This window comes from Nycticebus coucang, chromosome 6, assembly GCF_027406575.1.
Source record: "Nycticebus coucang isolate mNycCou1 chromosome 6, mNycCou1.pri, whole genome shotgun sequence".
Lineage (NCBI taxonomy): Eukaryota > Metazoa > Chordata > Mammalia > Primates > Lorisidae > Nycticebus > Nycticebus coucang.
In genome coordinates, this window is record NC_069785.1 from 72,969,141 (window position 1) to 72,989,697 (window position 20,557).

The following is a 20,557-nucleotide window of genomic DNA, read 5'->3' on the forward strand; positions in this document are numbered from 1 at the left end:
TCCAAGGGCAGAGCACATGAGGTGGCAACTTGTCAAGAGTCTGCCAGGCCCTTCCTCTCCTGATCCCACCAGCCCCTCCTTAGTACAGCTTCCTGAGTCCACCCGGTAAGGGCCGGGGTGAAGGTTAGAGAAAAAGTTCTGACCCCAAGTCTTTCCAATCATCTCCCTGATGGAGTATGCTCACTACCCGCCCTTACAGGCAATCAAGTAACACATCTTTACTAGAGCACCAGCTGTGTACCTTATCCAAGGCACTGATGAGACCCACATGCTAAGGAGAAACCCAAGAATTTGGCCTCTGTCCTCAGAGGACCAACGCTTCTGGCAAGGACAAGACGCTTTCCAGGAGTGGGACATAAGGAGATAGCAACAAGGGCTCAGTCTTACACTCCAACTCTTAAACTCTTACAGGAATTTGAAAAAGGTCCCCAGTCCAACCAGAAAGGCATCCTGAAGAAGTAGACTGGGGCTAGCCCTGAAGGACAGGCAGGGTGCTTCAGATGAAGGGACAGGTGTCTTCAGGACAGACAGTACCAGGTGCAAACCAGGGGTTGGGAAAAGGAGCCCGGGGACAGTGCCAATCAACATCAGCCAGGGATTCGACAGCTGGCTCCAAATCTTTTGTTAACTCCCTGTCCTTGGGTGACAGTATTTGCTGTGTCCACTCACTGTGGGGCCTATGGTCACCCACCCCTTGCTCAGCCCAGCCCCACCCTCTTCCCCAACCCCTGTTCAAGTCGCACCTCTGTGGTCAAGTTCATGGTGGTTCTTCTCGTCCTTTACTGTCAGGTGGGCCTGGTTGCCCAGGGCGCCCAGTGCCAGCAGCCCAGAGCTGCTCCCCGTCACTGGGGGGATCCCTGGAGGCTGGAGGCCTGACGGGTGGGGTGGCAGCTGGACCGGGGGGCCGTGTGTGGCATGGGAGAGATGCTGCGCCTGGAGCTGCTGCTGCTGCAATGAAGTTGGCGGTGAGCGTGCGGAGCATGGGGCAGGGGAGGCGCGGCCACCCAGAGGGAGCAGCAATTCCGGCCCCCTTGCTCCTTCATTTGGCTCCATGGGCAGCAAGGGGGAAGACAGCCCCAAAACCTTTGCCCCAGCTCAGTCCACGTGCTCATCTTGCTGAAAAAAGTCTGGTAATGGACTGCAGTTTAGATAAAGGATTTATGACAGCAAGTGCCCACCCGCCCACCCTCCACGCCCCAGTTTCGGGACAGAATTTCTCAGTGTTTGTTTCCAAGCCCAATATAAATAATGCATGCATTGAAACACCACAGTCATAGGGTTCCCTCTCAGTGGAGGGATCCATGTTTAAGCTTGCAGCAGCTGCGTGTCTGCTCATGCGTACATGCCTTCCACATTAGCTGCTGGCATCTCCCTCCCCGAGGCCGTACCCTGGGGAAGACTCCCTAATTTGAGGGACTCCAAGCCTGCCTCACAGAGCCAGGGCAGGGCAGGCCAGTGCAGAAAAGTCTCCAGAGCAAGATGAGCTGGGGCCCAGAGAGCTAACATCACCAGAGACATCAGAATAGACAACAAGGCAACAGGAAGAGTGAAAGGAAGCTTTGGGACCAAGCAGACCAGGACAACTCAACCTCTAGCCCCTCTGGCACTTCCTAACTGTGTGGCGTGGGGCAAATGACCTCAACTCCCTGAGCCTCAAATTTCCTTATCTGTAAGGGAGAAAATAGCACCAACCCCCAGGAATTACTGTAAGATAATATATGTGGCAGCTCGGGGCACACAGCTACTACTCATAAAGCATCAGAGCAGCAGCTAACACATGCTGGAAGTTTACAGTGGACTCTTGAGCTATTCTAAAAACTCGACAGGCATTCACTCAGTACTATCCTCAACAGCAACAGTACCGATCCTCCGTCTCCTCCCTATCCCTAGTCAAGGACTCTGCTCCCCTGGCTCCTGAGCCCTCAGACACCCCAACCTGACACTAGCCTCAGGGGTTCTCCTTCCCCTTCTTCCCCACACCCACGAGGCTAGCTTGCACCACCCTAGCGCCTCACAGCAGCCATGACACAGTGCATCTTATCACCCCTAAGACTGTGCCAAGAACCATGGGCGCTGTGGGCCAGCTACTCAACGCCAAGTATTTCTTAGGGATCAAAATACTTCTTACGAGTGGCTGGGCCTTGAGTATGCTGGTATCCACCTGTGCACACATTTCTTCTCACCTAGTTCAAGAGAAGGCAACCAACACCTACTGAATGCCAGGGCACTCGGCAAATATTATTTCTAAATCGTCCAACCACCTGGCAAGGGCGGGGTTATGTCCATTTCACAGATGACAAACTGACGCACAGGGGGCTGGAGTGGGCAGCCAGTAACCAGCCAAATGCCACCACTAGTAAGTGGGTTTGGACTCAAATCTGTCAACCACCAATCTCATCCAAAGAATGTTCTGAAGAAAATCCTCCCCAAAGCAAAAGGAGTCAAGACCTCACACCCAACTAAGGGAGCTCGCCTGTCGATGTGAAACATTCTTTGGGAACTACTAACAGACACCAGGACACAGCAGAGGTGTACAGTCCTGGCTAGAGGAGGCAGTAAGTGTTTGAAGTCATAGGTAAAAGGCTCTCCCCCAACTAAGTTGCAAACTGCCAACCCGGCCCCATTTTTCAAAGTTAAAGGCAGCCATAGTAATGCCACATTCCTGGCCCCAAAGGGCTCCCTTTCTCAGCTCTGGGTGAAAAGCTGGTTACCACAGCCATTGCTCAGACCAACTGAGTGCCTGTGGGATGGTGATTGCTGGGCAGTTTATGGACGCTGGACCTCATTTCTGCCTGAGGCACCACAACAGACTCCCAGGTAAGGGGTGGCATCAGCAAAGTCCAATGCAGAGATTCAACCCCTCCCCAGTCAGATGAAACTCAGGCTCCTTTAGGACAGGAACTTATCCACCTTTCTTTTTAAAGTAATTTTTTTATATCTTATTACAAAACTAATACATGCTCATTGTAAGAAAATAAAAATAATACTGAAAATAAGCACAGGTGAAAGTGTTTTTTAATCTTCAATGAAACATTGAATTCAATCCTACCCTCAAGAAGGGTCTACTCCTCATCTGCCTAGATTTTCTCCTATGGAATCTATAAATTTCAAATGTATTTCTACATAAATGGGATCTTGTGAACCATACTGTTATACAACTTGATTTTAATTTAAGAATGTTCTGAAGAAATCCATTTGTCTTCCTTAATGGCAACCCCTGGTGTGAGTGGACCACACAACTTTATCTGTTTTAAAAGGAAAACTTTACTCAGTTTTAAAAGGAATCTCCAGTGGGGCCTCTTTGGTTTTACACCCGTTGCTGGTAGGCCCTTTAATCCTGCTGGTGAAAACCGTTCAGTAAAATCCCAGAAAGCAAGGACTGCGGTATTTAATCCACTTTTTATAGAGCCCAGCCAGTAAGATCCTGTGAGGAAGAGATAAGAAAGAAGAGGGGGAGGAGGGCTTTGGAGGAGTAACTGCTGTCTGCGGACAGGGCCAGCTCCCTCCACAGTCTTTTTCTAGAGATAGTGTGTGGAAAGGCCTGGCTGAATAGTTCCACACAGACTGCCTCTCACCTTGCCAGCTATGATGCCCTCTCCTCGCCAACCTTCCAGGCTCAGCTCTGCCCAGTTCAAACACCACCTCCCCTGGATGCCTCCCCGCTTCTGAGAGCTCTCACAACTCCAGAGCCCAAAAGTCTAAAGTGGACTTCCAGCTCTATCCTTTTTCAGTGTTTGTCCTCGGCCAAGTCAGTTGCCCTCTGGATCTTAGTGTCCTCATCGGCAAAAGTGAGGATCAAAGTGGGGCCCATCTCCTCGGGCGGACAGGGAGCGGAGGCACCACCACATGTGGACACAAAGCAGGTGTGCAATCAACACTGGCAAACGCGAAGAACACATCACAGATGCAACCGCCATCACTTTCATCTTTACTCAATGCTTGGCAACTTGTGAGTTCCAGGAAGACAGGGACTTTACCTTACCCATCCTGGCTCCTCTAATAGTGCCTAGCACGTTTCCTCAGTACTCATTTCTGGGTGAATTAAGTGAAAATGCTGGAAAAAGTACACATGGGGAGGTTAGCAAGTAAGTCAGCAAAGTGCTGTGTGAAAGCAACAGACGGCCTCCCAGACCCGCACCTCCTCTCCAAGGCCCAACTAGATGCAGCTATGAGTTAGTCAGGACAAGGAGCATCAGGGTGGTAGTGGGTGTTCCGCTTCCCCCAAACGCGAGCCAGTGAGCTGCCATCAGGACCTTGGAATAAAGGCAGCTACAGCTGTTTGGAGACAGTGGCTTTCAAAGATGTTGACCTTCCCCGAACGAATGGATAGTTTTCTGCCTTAGAGTGTCATGTAGAAGCATCCTCTTTGCAAAAGAGGAAAAGGAATCTCCCATACAAAACTGAGGAGTTTCTCATTTTCAAGTATAAGAATAACCCACTCTGCATGGCCAGAAGTTCCTCTGAGGTCTTGTTTGAAGCCACCATCAGGCCTGGCTCAGCAGACCCTGAAAGCAGGGACATGAGGGCCAACAACCTCCCAGCCTTCCTCCTGGGGTGGGAGAAGGAGGTGCTTGCTTTTCTCTCCCTTAACATCACACCAGAACACATGCAGGTCAAGGAATATGTCCCCTGAGACATACATTGAGTCCTCCCTCCGTGTGTGTGCCAAGGACCCATGGCCTGGGCTGGGAAGGTGCGGTCACTCCTAGGCGAGGCTGAAGGGAAGATCTCGCTGTGTGTAATTGGATTATGCACATCACACTTCGTGCCTTTACTTGCTGATTTAATGCTTCACTTCTCAGGTTCACAATTTGGGTGAAACCTAGTGGAGCTGTCTGAGACTTTTCAGAGCCAATACCTGCCAAGGGCTCCCACCAGAGGACGCAAAGACAGGGCCGGAGATGCATAAAATGCACGCTTCCCTCAGTCCCTGCAGTCCCAGGGAAGCCAGAGTGGTCCCCCGCCTCCGACTGTTCCTTCTCCATCACACGGCAAGATGGGCACTGCAGCTCTGCATGGAGTGAGCAGGGAGTGCTCACCACAACCCGTGTCACCCCCACTTCACAGATGGGGAACAGACCTAGCAGCAACCAGAGCCAGGACTCAAACCCAACAATAGCTCTCACCCCACCACAGCTGCCTGGAAGAAAGAAATAGATGGACCCTAAGCACACTCTTTGCCATCCTTTTCCCACACATAAAATTCCATCACCTGAATCCAGCTCATCTACACCCCAGGGGAAGGTAAGAACCTTAGGTGCAGCTTCAGAACACCCCCCGTGACTTTGTGACAACAAACTACAACGTTCCTCTTTCTCCCTGCCCCTACTCAAAAAAAAAAAATAATAATTAAGTTAACACTTTCTATCATCCCTTGTTCTAATAATTCCCAAGGAAACAAAGATCAAAGTGTCTGTCAGTGGGTAAGCAAGTGAGAGCCCTCCACTTCCCAGTCCTAAGGCTTTGGGCCACGACACTGTAATGTAAACGGAGGGTCTCCCTGGTCAGCTGTGCATGCCTGATACATCAGCTCACGGGGTCTTTAATCTGCTTGGGAAAGACAGACACAGCCTTATACAAGTTGCTGACCAAGGGTCCAATTTCCCTCCCTGTGCTTAGCAATATTGTCCTAGAAGAAAGGGCACAGGCACGGAAACAGATCTGCAGGAACCAACATAGATAAGCTTCCAGTCTGTCTTCCTTGGGTGGGCATCTGTGGACCAGCAGGGGAGTGCATGGGCCTGCTTCCCTCCCCTCTCCACCATCCTGACCTTGGATGCTGGCCTTCCTTACCGGGAAGGAAAACTCCCCAAATACTTTAATCCTCATGATAAATTTGCCACTGGCAACCTCTATGCCCAGGCCAGATGGACCTAACTGATTTCTCTTTGAGTTGAGCTGAGTCACAACCTCAGCACCCTTCCAACTCTATGCCCAAGAGAGCTACTAAACAACCAACTATAATGGGTGCGCCATATGAACCCTGCCTAGTCCTCCTTCTCTTTCGCAAACAGGGAAACTGAGACCTGGAGAAACACAGTGACTTGCTCAAAATCCTCCTGACTCCCAGATCAGGATGCCAGGCTGCTTCTCCTTCAGAGTGGCAAATCCACTAGCTGCTGCCCAGGGCCTCCAGGAGCCTTCCTTGCTGGGGCCAGGGTACCTGCCCCTCTGTCGTCGGCCCCTTGCCTTCCTCTTCCCCACCCCAGTTCCGGAGGCAGCTCAGCCGCAGGGTCGCTCTCAGCCCTCCTTGAAGAGAAGATAAAGAAGGCCCTGACTAGATTAGTGGCTCCGCTGCAGCGCAGGCAGGGCTCCCTGGCGTGAGCATGCCTCAGCTGTCCGTAATTCCTGCCTTGTGAGGCTCTGTCAGGCGCAGCGATTAGACGACTGCCTGCTTAATGACAGGGCGACGGCTGCATTCACTCAGAGCGGAGAAGCAATTACCTTGAAAATGGGGGTCACAGGCCCCACTCGTTGGCATTAATTGAATTCCAATGTCTGCCTCAAGCTGCCTTGACCTGGCTTGTAGCTTCCTAAATACTACTTAAAAGAAGTGGAGCTAATCCAAGTGGTGCTTCTTCCCCAATTTTAGTCCTTTCTTGAAACGTAAAAAAAAAACTTTATTTTCATAAGAGGATTTTAATTCCAAAGAGGGAAGCAGATGGGGAGCAGGGACCCCACTGTGGCCACTGCAGGGGTGGGAGGGCTCAGCCCAGAAACCCCCAAGAAGATGCCTGGGAAGAAGAATTACAGGGACTGGAACTCACTAAGCATACCCTGCCCTGGCATCCCCTCTACCACGAGCAGAACCGCCTCACTAGGAGCTGGTCACGGGGACAGCGGACATGGGCCACAGGGCCACAACCAAGCTGAGAAGAAGAGCCCTGGCCTGGCTTGCTGCTAGAGATCCCACATCGGTGCCCCTCTCTGAAAATCAAGGGCATCAGCTAGATCAGTGGCTCTCAACCAGGGGCCACTTTGCCCCCCACAGACATTTGGCATTGTCTGAAGACATTTCAGGTGTCGCCAGTTTGTGTAGGGTGTGCTGTTGACACACACAGTGGCAACAAATCAAGGATGCTGGTGAACATCTCACAATGCTCAGGACAACAGAGATTTCATCTGGCCCCAAATCTTCAACGGTGTCAAGGCTGGAGAACCCTGGGCTCCAGGATCACTGAAGATACTTCAAACTTTAAGATATGACTTTCACCTCTGGGGGTGCTGCCTTCCAGCACTGAATGTATCCTCATGTTCTAGTTTTGTCTGCTCTTCCCCCAGCAAGGGCAGAATTCACACTAGGATCATGTTTCCACCCCTCCCCCAACAGCACTGAGCAGCTTCCTATGGAATTAGGAAGGACAGACCCACCAGGCTGTCTGCACCAAGCAACTCTGTAATCATTACGGCTCCTGACAGTGTGTGGAGGGGTCAGGGTCCACAAGCAACGCTCTTATGTCACTGCCACTGGCTTCCCAGTATCCCTGGTAGGAGTGAGGAGGGCCCAGACAGATGAGCCAGCTCACCCTCGCCTTTCATAGATACAGCAACTGAGGCCCAAGGAACAGAAGGGGCGTGCCCAAGGTCACTCGGGAGAACCCTGACTGGAACATAGGCCTCCAGGTTCTCCCCCAGATGAAAAAGTCAAGAGCCATCATTCATCCCGTCACACAGAAGATAATTCTGAGGCCTTCAGTTCCACCTTGAAATAATAACCTAAGAACAAAAAGAGGAATGAAGACCAACCAGGATCCCAGAATGTCAGGGCTGATGGGACCTCAGACAAACAGTCCATTGCCTCCCAAGCCTGACTACTCTTCAGAAAGATCTGGAAAACTTCAGCAACACAGATTCCTAGTCCCACCTGGAGACCTGTGGAAAAGAGCTCTGGGGTGAGTGACCTGAAATCTGTACTGCCCAGAAGCTCCCTGCACCATACCAACCCTGTGGGTGGGGACTGGGAAGCAGCCATCTCACCAAAACCCTTCACCTGAGGAATGAAAGGTGGAGAGGGAAGAGCCCTGCCCCGGGTCATATCTTTAGCCTCACACCAAAGTAGCAAGCAGGAGAAAGATGCTATTGGAACCCAAGAAATGCACTGAAGGTGCAAGGCAAGTGGGAGCCCCGAAGGGGGGCAATCTGACTGCCCTTTTCCACTGAGGGGGCAGACCAGTGGTAGGCCTCAGAGCTCCCTTGAGCAATTTCCGTTCCCTGCAAGATAGGACTTCTAGAAGGTCAGAAAGATGTCTCTAGGTGCCCCAGCTGTAAGTCCCAAGGGCACATAAAGGAAGCTCAGCCAGGCAGCTCAGCACAGGGGCAGCAAGACCTAAACCCAAATTCCACAGCACAGTGCACACCCACAGTACAGCAGAGACGGTTCTGATCCCAGGTGGCCAAAGAAGGGCAGACCTCTGCCAGGGGGAGGCAAACAGGCCCCAAGGGAGATGGGAGGCGGCAGCCAGGTACTGGTGGGTTGGCCTAGCCTTCAAGGTGATCCCAGGCCTCTGCCCTCCTCAATGGCAGGGACACCAGAAGCCAGGGTAGGGACAAGGCTGATGAGTGTAGAGGTGGATTTCAGGTGCATCTGCACCCCTTTAGTTCGAGGTCTGGGAGGCATTTGGGAAGCCAATGGGGAGAGAGCCTCAAATGGGTCCAAGCCCATGGTACGCTTGCAGAAGCTGGAGCCCTGGGGCCGCCATTCTTTGAGGCCAGCTAAGGTCAGGGTCAATCTCTGGTTATGGTAAATGAGAGGAATAAAAGGGCTATACACACGGTGAGAGGTAGACTGGGGAGTCCACGTACCCCGATGATGGCGTTCAGCTCCGTCATGGTGACCTGCTTGGCACGTTCCACCGCCTGTGCCACCTGCTGCTGGTGCTGGAGGGAACAGGGTGTGGTTAGAAGTGGCCATCCTCCCTGTCTGAGAGGAGGCGGGGACTGCATGGCACAGGCAGGGCCTCTAGGGACAGAGTCCCCCAGAGAAGACAGAGGAGCCCCATTGAGCAGGCATAAAACCCAGGTCAGGAGGTGGACAGGCTATTTTACTTTCTCCTTTAAACTGTTTTCAATGAGCATGTATTACTTTTGTAATCCAAACTTGAAGTTCTAAACTAGAAATGCATGCCAAAAGATGGCTATTAGTCAACCACACATACAAAAAAAAATTTTTCCAGGAAATTTGAATACGAACTAGATATCAGATGATATTACAGAATGATTATTAGTTTTCTAAACATGGCAACAATATTGTAATCATGGAGGAGGTGTTCCCCTTTTTAGGTGATGCTGTTATAGTAGTTACCTCGCAATTTACATTCAAAGGGTTCAGAAGAAAAGCACGTGTGTTTATACATGTGTATGTATACCTAATATGTCTAAATAGTGAGGAAACAAAATATATTTCTAGATAGGTAAAGAAAAAAGTGGCAAAATGAACCCTATATTATAGACTTTTGAGAGACTACGACGTGTCAAGGAAGAGTAATCAATTATAACAAATGTCCCACACTCTGGTATGGGAGGAAGGCTATGGGAAATCTCTGTACCTCCCACTCAATTTTGCTGTGAACCTAAAACTGCTCTTAAAAAAAAAAACATTCTTTTTTATGTGTTGCATTCATTCCCACCAGTCTTGAGGTAGCACCAGCCACATACACAGCTGTCTCCCTACTGGGCTGCAAACTCTGAGGGCATCACTACAACCGATTCTGAAACTGATTCAGTCATTTATTGGCCAAAACTCTGCACAGAAACACAGAACTCTGCAAAGGAGCTAACATGGTCCCAGCCACCAAGAAGGAGTGGAGAGCAGGGCCTGCCCCAGATGAAATGAGATCAACTCACCTGTCTGCCCTATACCACGGAGCCTCCTTGGAGACAGTTCCCTCAAACCACCCACGAAGCCCAGCCCTTGCCTCAAGCGGGGGTCCCTTGGAAGGTATGCTCAGGTGGTGATGCGACCCCTGGTCACACTCCCAGCAAGGGCACTCTGTGCCTGGTGGCTGAGAGTCAGGCCCTGAGCACAGGAAAGCAAGGCTGGGAATGCTAGTTTAGAGGGGACAGAGGTACCCACTGATCACTCCCCTCTGTGGACTCAGGTGGTGGCAGAGAACTACTCCTATCAGAAGAAGGAGCAAATGGTCCCTCTGATGTGGCCTCCTGATTTCGAGAAGGCTTTGTAAATCTCCAAATTGTTAGTTTTGTCAGTAGGAATGGCCAGGCGCTGGGGCTCCAGAAGACCCCAGCAGCCACTGGGCTGATTTGGAAAGAAAAGGAGAGAACAGTAACATAAGGTCTTACCTCTTGTGACAGGAAAGGCATGATCTGTGCTAAAATTGTGTTCAGTCTCTTCGCAATCTCTGTCTGCAAAGGCAAAGCGACCACATGAAGCTCAGGCAAATAAATCAAGTCACCAAAATGTCACAGACAAGTGGAAGTGCAGACTCCCCCAAACCACAGCCCCTCACCAAGGAGGGGCTCTGTCCTCTTCACCCTCAGTCCACTCCCTGCCAGGAGGCTTGCTCAACCTACAGCATGAAGAAATCTCCCTGACTCACCCTGCATTGAAGCCAGGCTGCCTATACTTTGGGGAGTTCCAATTTCCTACCAGAGGTGGTCTGTTTGGTTCAGGATATAGTTTGCAACCTCTGCATGAATCCTTAACTAAAAACAAACAAACAAAAAATCCACCCTCCCACATCCCAGCAAAACCCACAACAAAAGTGAAATGCAACTTTGTGAGGGAGGAACTGCTTTGCCCAATTGTGTCCACTGGCAACAGGACACGGGCTCTCAGACAACTGGTGGGGGTGGGGGGGGCAATGCGGGAGGTTAAGAGAAGCCCCTGGGACTGCAGGAGGTAAAGGGTTCCCTGGGGTCAGCCTTACAAGTACCCTGCTTTTCACTGCTGCCTCTCCCCAGCCAAGACCAATCCCTCCTCCACACATGTGTCACCAGCCTGGTATCCCACCATTAATGCTTTAGTTTTTAGGGCATAACAATTGCCTTGTCTAAGAAACTGCTCAAAGAGGTAAAATCACTAGATCTCTAACCCCTCATAGAGGTTGGTCCTGGTAAGGTCAATCAGTTCTCTGCCTCACACTCACACACCCCAGAAAAGTTTGCATTTAGGAAAACATTAGCTGTCTCCACCAGTGTTCTGTCAGTCCCTGATCTCAGACCAAGAATGGTACTAAATGGTTAACCGAATCCAGACAGAAAGGCCTAGAACCACTCACTGACAGACAACTTTCAGAACTGCTTTTCTTATCTCATTCTGAATCCTGAGCCTGCCAGGACTGAGGTCCCAAAGCTGGCTTCAAAGCTTTCATCAGCGCATAGCAATCTTTCAGAGACAAAACCATGACAACAGCCTTTAAAAATCTGTGATCATCTGCATGTCAAATGATTCTGGATGAGAAATGCTCGTGCACTTAAAATAAAAACAATGCTGTCTGAAGGCTTACAAACAGATCCTGGGCCTCAGGAGAATTCTTGGAGTCAACACCCTCCACCCCTTCACCCCCCAGCCACTAAAGGCGACAGCTTGGTCTGCAAAGGGACAGGTCATCCTCTAAAAACCTAATGGGCTTTTGAGGGCCTGTGTCCTGGGCTGCTAGCCACAGTGCCAGGGGCTTGCCAACCTCGAGAGCCCAGTCCACTACAGCAGGGGATCTTGGCAGGGGGACAAGGGATTGTTGCTGTCAGCTTTCTGCCTGGAACACCCGGATCCTCAAGAACAGAGCCAATGTTTCCCAGCAGGCGCCATTGTTGGCATTTGAGGTGGAACAATTCTTGTTGTGAAGGACTGTCCCTCACATCCCAGACCAACTGTGTCAATAAAATGGTTCTCACTTCCAAACTTTCAGAGGAGGGAGCATCACCTCTAGCTCAGACTCACTGGGTCCTGACATTTGCACATTTGTGGTATACTTTAGCAAGGAACACCACACATCAGGGTTTCTCAACCGCCATGCTATTGACATTTCAAGCCAGAGAATTCTTTGTTGTGTGGAGTTGTTCTGCGTACTGTAGGATTTTTAATAGCATCTCTAGTCTCCACCCACCAGGAGCCCGTCATTCATACTGTAAGGAATGTGGATGGATTACTAAATAATTATTACATGAATCATTAATTTAGGTTAAGTGGCAAGAATTCTTCAAAATAGGGTCCTTTCTCATTCTGCTTACTTTTTCCTCCCCCAAATCACCTGATAGTAGGGAAGGAGAATGAAATAAAAAAGTCAGGGTTATATGGAGAAACAACCAGCTAGCTTGCATCTCAGTGCAAATCTACACAGAGCAACAAGTTCACTCTCCTGTCATAGGCTCACATGCCAAATAAGAATAGAAAGGTACATTAACAACAAAAAACAGTCAAAAATAAAATAACCCAGGCTTATGGGTTTTATTTTTTAGACAGAGTCTCACTATGTCACCCTAGGTAGAGTGCTATAGCATCACAGCTCACAGCAACCTCAAACTCTTGGGCTCAAGCAATTCTCCTGCCTCAGCCTCCTGAGTAGCTGGGACTACAGGTACGCTCCACAAAGCCTGGCTATTTTTAGAGGCGGGGTCTTGCTCTGGCTCAGGCTGATCTGGAACCTGTGAGCTCAGGCAATCAACCCACCTTGGCCTCCCAGAGTGCTAGGCTTACAGGGGTAAGTGACTGCACCGGCCCAGGCTTATGGTTTATACGCTCATGGGTTCAAGTCCTGTTAAATTCAAATGACTAGTATAGCAGGCACATAGTAGGTGCTCCATAAATGTTGACTGAAAGATTCACATTAAAAAAAAAAAAAAAAAGATTAGTATCACTTCTTATTGGACATTGACCCCAGGCCATGGATCTGGGCCTGCCTCAGTGTGGGCAGCATCTGTGGAAAGGGCTACGGGAGACAGAATGCTGAAATTTGACTGACAGGGTGGTGGGGTAGACAGTGGCCCAAGCCCTTCACCAACAGTCAAGCCAGACCAACTGCAAGACCCCTAAGGCAAGGGACAGGCTCTGAACGTTCCCTGTCCTGTACCCTTCAGCAATTGTAACTCACACTCTCTAGGGGGGCTGGGTGATGATGAAAGGGTTCTAGCGATTGCCTACTTCCTACTTCCGCTATCAAATAGAGCAAGGGTCAGAATCCTGGCAGGTAAAGGAAAATATGAAAAGTAGCTAAGCTTCCCCTTCCCACACCTTTTAGCAATGGCTTGGCCATGGGCTTCCCACAGGCAGGATCTTCTTGCAGGGCCTGGTCCAGAGTCCAGTACCCCCTAGCTATGAGGAAAAGGATCTGCCAGGATTTATGTCACTGTGCCCAGTTTGAGGCTCAGTGTCCAGGCTACCAGGTGACCACAGCTGGATGACCCAGAGCAAGCTCCTTCTCAGCATCACCCCTCCACTCCTCTGTGTCCTTGCTCTGCCTCCGAACACTACAAACAAGAGTCTAAGGACCCTCAGAGCAACTCCACACAGATATGGCCCTTCCGGAAGCCCGGGGTACTGGCATTCAGGCTGTCTTTCCTAAGGCCCAAAATTGATGCAGAGAAGCCTCTCTGCATACAGGAAGGACTTTGGCTAGTCACGAGACAGGACCATACAGGGTTGGGGCAGAGGGAAGGGGCGGGTTTTACATTTGGAGACCTTTCATAACAAACCAAGACTTCCTTGTCCTTGGGTCCTGATTTTTTTCTGGAAGAAAGGAGTGTGGAGAAAGCATGCAAACCCCATCCCTCCCAGCTATAACTATACCATCATCTGCTATTCCCCTCTTGGTCTCCTCAAAAAGTAGGAGCAAAGATTGAGCCTACTCTTCTTAACGGAGGCTGCCCAACCCTGAAAATGGGCTCAGTACATTCTGGTGAGTCAAAGAATGAACAGGAAAACTGTTCATTAAACAATGTTTTAAATGTTTATGTTTTTGAGGGTGGCGATTGGGGGAAGGGAAGTTCCTGGAAATAGATAGTTAGCCAGCCGAACAGAACCACTTTGAACAATAGTAATAATGGCTAACATCCGCTGACCCAACCGTTGCAAGCAAGCATTTTACATGTGTGAGCTCACAATAGCCCCACAAGGGAAGTACTTAAACATCTCCATTTTTCAGATGGAGAAACCAAAGCTCAGCAATGAAGCAACTTCACTAAACGACTTCCTACGAAGAAGCCAAATTTTGAAATTTTGAGAGTTTAGAGAAATATTTTTGAAAGGAAAAAAACCACCATTAGGGTTAATAATTGACAGCGTGTCCAATTAGAACAGCTGTTAAAACAGCATTTGATCCAACTCAAACAAGCTCTAAACATCAGTTCCAAAAAAGTGGGGGGCGGGGATCAAGACGTGTGACTTCAACAATCGGGACAGGTCACAAATTACCAATTAGAACTGGACCATAGGACGGAAAACTTATTTTGGCGACTCAGTGAAATCTGTTACCAATAAGGTGGCTGTGGTTCTTGTGCTTCTCTCCACCTTGGCTGCTGCAAAGTCTGGGCTTTTGAGCCAGGGCTTCAGAAGCAAACCTGAGAAGAGTGGGTGGTGGGAACACAGCTTCCTTTGGAAAGCACTTTGGAAAAGGTGCTTGGGGAGGCTGGTACCGCCTTTGAAAGTTTCTTTTCAAGTATGGCTCAAAGAAGGAGGCTTTGCTGGTGGAAAAACTTGGTTCCTCAGAAGGAACTAATCTGCTAGGCACAGACAGAGAAGTTCAGAGAAACAGGCACTGAGGTCCCGCTACATTCAGTCTGCGCTACCAACTGGGTGCTGGGAATAACATCTGCCCTGAATCTCTGTCGAGGTTGTTAGGCAAATAAATGACAGAAAACAAGATAGTGGGGGGCAAGTGTAATTTCCCAAAGAGCAATCTGTTCAGTGTGCCTTAGCAGCTCCCATTTGCATGCTCATCTCCTCCTCATTAAAACAGGACCTCTGAACATCCCGCTGCAGACTGAGGGCACTTGAGCGTTCTCAAACTGTATTTCGCTAACAAAACTCTGGTGTTCACTTTTGCTGCTACTTCGGACCATCCTTACTTAGCCCTTGACTCAAGACACTGAATTAAGGGGCACAGAGCCTGCCCTCAATCCTCGCCCAGAAACCACTTGCTCCTGGGCACACCAGCCAGTCCTCAGCCTTTATTTTTAATTTAGCCAACTGTGCCCAATACACAGTCAAGAGCCACTTTCACCACCAAACGGTCTCTCTGCTAGTTAGTTTTAAACTGCCCAGTTGCCTGTATCTATGAACTCTTGAGTGCACACTTCCTTTTAACCTCAGCCAAATAAAAACAAGGAGAGGAGAAAACTGCCACTTTAAAGAGCACGTTACGATCTAAAACCACGCAGGAATGACCTGGCTTTTACTTCCCGCTCTGCCTCCATCTCACTGTGTGGCTTTGGGCAAACCACTTCCCTCCTCTGGGCATTAATTTTGTTACCTGCAAAATGGAGGGGCAAACTAGGTAACTTCTAAGATCCAGGAGCTCCAATTTAGAGCTTCAAATATCCCCTCAATAGTCTCCAATTGCTCTGGGACATATTATCTCCTCCATAAAGTTGCATGAATGTTAAGTCCCCGCAGAGAAGAGCCGGCCTTGAGATGCGGATGGATGCTGGGCAGTGGCTGGGTAAACTAGCTAGGGCCAGGTCCTAAGGACCAGTCTTCATCACATAAGCCATTCCAATTTGCCAAGGGGCAAAACTGCACATAACTGTCACAGAGCCTCCAGGCAAGAACAATAATATACTTCTAAGTGTCAGATACCTACTGTCCAGATTCTGCAATTCACAAGAAAAGACCAGTTGGTGAGCCTAAGACAGCCAGACAAGAGTTCTTCAAGATGGGCGGCGCCTGTGGCTCAAAGAAGTAGGGCGCTGGCCCATATGCCGGCGGTGGTGGGTTCAAACCTAGCCCTGGCCAAAAACTACAAAAAAAAAAAAGAATTCTTCAAGATGTTCATTTAGCAGGAAGTAATCCAAGGTCTGTCAGACAGGCAAACTACCCCCCAATGCTACTAGGCTCCTGGTTACATTTCTAAAATGAAGATTTCTTCCTCAGAGAGTCAGGATAATGTCTTGGAAAGAGCACTGTACTGTGAGTCTGGAGACCCATTCGTGGCTGCATGTGAGGAAGATGAGGCCAAGGGAAAGAGACACGCCCATCTGAAATGTGAATTACACTTCAAAGCCATGGGGAAGTGACGCTTTCCATCCTAGCTCCATGTCTGGCATGCGGTCTTTGGGCATCAAGTTACTTCCATAAAGACCTGTGTGTTTGGTGTGGGGCCTCAGTTATCTCTGGAGGTGTTGAGTTATAATTAGGTCTTACCTGGTTCTCTGCGTCCTAGGGTATGTGAAGTGAGTCTGCCTCACTTGAATTAAGATCCCAGGGCTGCAGGTGGGGCAGGGAGGTATGTGCAGAAGGAGGTGGCTCCCGCCCTCATGTTCCCAGCAGCCCGCTGGGAGCCAGGCGCCACAATCACCCAGTGATCAAATACTGGAAGACTCCCGAACAATGTGTCTGGGCCATTTTAACTTAAAACATCCCATTGCATGTCCTAGGCAATTCTAAATTGATAGTCCAATTATTTGACTACAAGATGATATTCCTTGCCAGGCGGCTTCTCCTCAGGCTGAGCTCTGAGAGCATAGAAATAAAGCAAGTGGGTGTTTTATCAACGGAGGAACGGAAATCCATGGGTGGGGTGGTACCAACAAAAACTGGGGTGAAGTTTCCAGGCCCCATTCCATCCACGCCATGGGCTCTGGGGGAGGCAGTGCTACAGTGTAAGAAGGGGGATGCATGTCAATTAACGATCTTGTGTAGCAGCCTTGGGAGATAATGCCCCCTGCTCGTGTAGGAGCTGGGGAAGCTTTACATCACATACCACTCAATGATAGGTGAGCCTCCTTGAAGGCCCTTTTAGCACTGACATATTGATCAAATTATATATAACTACAATGCTATTAAATATTTATGCCTTCCGAGGAAGCCTGCTGAATTCTTTATGCTGGGAGAACTTGGTACAAGAAAGGCCCAGCCCTCAGCATGACCCTGAGGATTTGTCTCCTCCGGGAGGGAAAGAGACTCTGCACAGGCCTGCCCATGACCAACACTGCACCCACCACTGTGCCCTTCACACACAAGTAAGGATGACAGTGCAAATGCCTAGCGTTAGGAAGAAACACACTCACCTTTCTCTTCCCCAGCTAGGACCAATGCCTGCAAAGGAGCCTAGGGTCTGTGGGGTTGGGACATTTCCCTTCTGCACCCTCCCTGAAAAGAATTCTGCCTCCCTTTTTCTTCCAAGAGTCTATGGCGTAAGGGAACTGGGAATAGCCAGGCCAAAAGAGCATGATTCTAAGCCACTGACCCTGCAAAGAGCTGGCAACATACAGTCCCAAGTCCTACGTTCCTGTCCCAGATTGGGTCTGTGCTAGGCCTCAGTTTCCATTGCACAAAGGAGGCAGATTTGAGTCCAGGGTAGTAATCAGAGCCCTCCGGAATAAACTGGCTGCTGTGTGAGTGTCCTGCCCTTGGGAGACCAACAGAGACATGGAGGCAGCACCGCCCTGAGGAAGGAGCAGTGCCTATATGACAGCCCAACTGCCTCCCCAACATGAAGACTCTCAGCGTTTCATTTCTCAGATTCTCAGTTTCCATCCACCAGGCTTCCTGTTAACAAGATCCAATAATCTTTAAATATTTGTTCACTTTAATTTCTTGGTTCCCAAACACATTAAACCCTGCTTGCCTCCCACCACCACTTGGGGGGATGGCTCTCAAAGAGCTTGCTTGTATAGACAGAACAGGCAGCGCTTTTTCAGGTCACACCTTCCCCCAACACTGCCCATTCATCCAGGCGCCACGGCCCCCCTCTTCTCCCTCCCCTCAGATAACCCCCTGCTCCCATCCCCCACCTTCCCAGACTCCATTGGCCAACTCCTGCCAGGAGGAAAAATTCTCAATTCATCCCTGTGGGGTTGCCATGGCAACCCCCAGCCACCTAATCCCCCTTGGAACATTATGCAAATCTTCCCTTGTCTCTCAACAGGCTGTAAAAGTCACATTACCCTTGCAGAGGCAGCTCATTAAATTTTGGGGGTCTCTCCCAACAGGTCAGCACTACAAATGAAATGCTGGCTACGACTTTGGGACTCTTTGGGAAGATGGTGGGGGAGAGACAAACTGACTGCACAGAAACAACAGAGCTCCATACAATCCACAGACGCTGCGGTCACGACCAAAGAGAGCACACACATCCTCTCCTGCAATTACAAGGACCAGAGGAGTCTTCTTTTCCCAAATAAGAGTGGTAGGAGTGGTGTGGTATTTCATAAGCACCCCCCCCCAAAAAAATCAAGATCAGTTATTTAGAAATGTGTATGATCTGCTCCTTCTCAAACCGACCTCCTGAAGCACCACATTTAACCTCTCAGATGAGGCAAATGAAGCCCAGAGAGGGAAGGAGCTACCCTAGGTCACACAGCAAGGCCAAGTGGTGACCAAGTCTCCCAGTTTACAGCCAGAAGGCCTCCCCTTTCCTCAAGGGTTCTCAACCGACAGTGATCTGCTCCACAAGACATTCTTACCATCTAGAGATATTTTTGGTTGACACAACTCCGGTGGTGCTTACTGACAAGTAGTGGGTAGAGGCCAGGGATGCTATAAATGTCCTATAATGCACAGGACAGCGTCATCACAAAGAATGACAAAGGTCAGTGGCACCCAGGATTAAGAATCCCTGATCTATACATTGCTGATGCCCATGGTTTTACTGAATTCTTAGAGAGCTTTCTTCTAAGCCCTTGCCAACATTAGCATCAAAGCCCTGAAGTGGGGTAGGCCTGTGGGTGGGCTTGTGAGAAGACTATGTAAGCCCACACCTCAACTTGGCCTGTGGTTAAAGATCACTGGTTCCTAAGTGAAGCAGACATGGATTTCAGTTCTGAACCTGCCACTGCCCCCCATAAGACAACAAGCCACCTACTGAACCTCTTTGACCACCAGTCCTCCCTGTCATCTGGTACACATGGTGCCTAGCTTACTTACATTGTAGGTAGGACTGTGGCGCCAACAAGTAATACAAGAGTAAGGACTCTAGACAGTCTTATACATTGCACCTCTCTCTCATCCTCTCTCTGAGGCCTTGACAACTGGGAGATTCTGTCCCATTGTGAGAATACCTTGCTGCGGTCTTCATGAGCAAGGCCCTGCCCTAAGTAGTTCATATACATCATCTCATATCATCCTGTAACACTCCCTACAACTGAAATGTGTAACTTATAAAGACACGTATGATTAGCTAAATTTAATTAGAATTAAATTAAAAACTCAGCCCCTCAGCCACATTTCAAGTACTCAACAACCACATGTGACCGGTGGCTACCATTATGGAAAACTGCAGACTTAACAACACTTCCATCACTGCAGGAAGTTCTATTGGATAGCACTGCTCTAGCAAGTCAGTTCACAGAGGTCAAATAGTCTGCCCAAAGTCATGCACCAATAAGTACAAATCTAGGGTTCAAAGCCACATATGCTTGACTCTAAAGCCCATTTCCCAGCCATAAGGACAATTCACCTCCCGGCTCCTGGTTTTTTGCATTGGTTTTAGAAATGTGTACGATCTGCTCCTCCCAGGATCCCCCTGCAATAACCAGCTGACTTCTAAGGGAGAAACTCTTGAATCCAGGGCACAAAGATGACAAAAAGCAGGCTCATCGAGGACCCATCCACTACCCAGGGAGCCTGAAAAATGCCCAATGAACATTTAGCACCTTGGGAGTTTAAGAAAGTGGTCTGGGCAAATGGACACTCAGGAAAAGCTGGGGAGAGGTCCCTTGGGAAAGGGAGTAAGAACCAGGTAAGAGAATAGAGAGAAATCACAAAAAAAGGCTAAAAGAAAATTCCTCCCCCTTTCGAAGTTCCTTCCCACAGGCCGAGCTGTGAGGTGCCATGGAAGTTGGTGCCAAACCAAAAGCGGGAGGACCCTGGCAGGGGGAGTGCAGCTCATTAAGGCTCTAACTCAAGTTGCTTCTCCGTATTTCATAAAGTCTGGCTTTATGGAGATTCCCCTATTCCTCTGGGATGAAGTATGGGGTCCCAAGGACGGAAGGGTGGAAGACAAAAGTTTGTACCATCCATCTCAACGCCTCCAGTCTTCCCCTAGGATTTGTGCTCGGAGGCAAAGCAGAATAAGAACCAGACTGTAACTTTCTTCACCGGAGAGTGAGATCAGAGGAAGAGACACTCTTCTAGGGAAAGAAGTAGGTAAGGGTTTAAGGACAAGCTAAAGCACCTATTGCTTTGTCAATCAGCCCCAACAGGCTTATTTCCTCTGTCTCCCCAATTTCATCCTTACTTTATCCAACCCAGCCACCTAGCCCCCTCAACTTTAGACCATTTGGTACGACCTCCTGTTTCACCTGAGCCCAGTGAGTAGCCTACCTCTTCCTAGACACAGTCCAGGAAGGTGGATAGCTCTTATACCCACCCCCCATCCAAAAGCTAGGATGCACTCCCATCCCTTGTCCACCACCAGTCCATACTGAACTGCCTTCTTCTTTC

General features: G+C 49.4%; 1 protein-coding gene across 12 annotated transcripts in view; it reads right to left on the reverse strand.

Moving 5' to 3' along the window:
• TLE3 (TLE family member 3, transcriptional corepressor) overlaps nucleotides 1-20,557 on the reverse strand; it is a 47,915-nt gene that overhangs the window by 15,591 nt on the left and 11,767 nt on the right. For 4 of the 12 annotated variants that reach the window (XM_053594239.1, XM_053594235.1, XM_053594237.1 and 1 more), the window contains exons 5-7: nucleotides 10,300-10,362; nucleotides 8,803-8,877; nucleotides 744-945 (exon numbers count right to left, since the gene is read on the reverse strand). In XM_053594239.1, the coding sequence (XP_053450214.1) occupies nucleotides 744-945; nucleotides 8,803-8,877; nucleotides 10,300-10,362 (340 nt within the window). Of the gene's footprint in view, nucleotides 1-743; nucleotides 949-8,772; nucleotides 8,878-10,299; nucleotides 10,363-20,557 lie in introns of all 12 variants that reach the window. The other 8 variants (XM_053594238.1, XM_053594234.1, XM_053594236.1 and 5 more) reach the window with 2 other exon arrangements.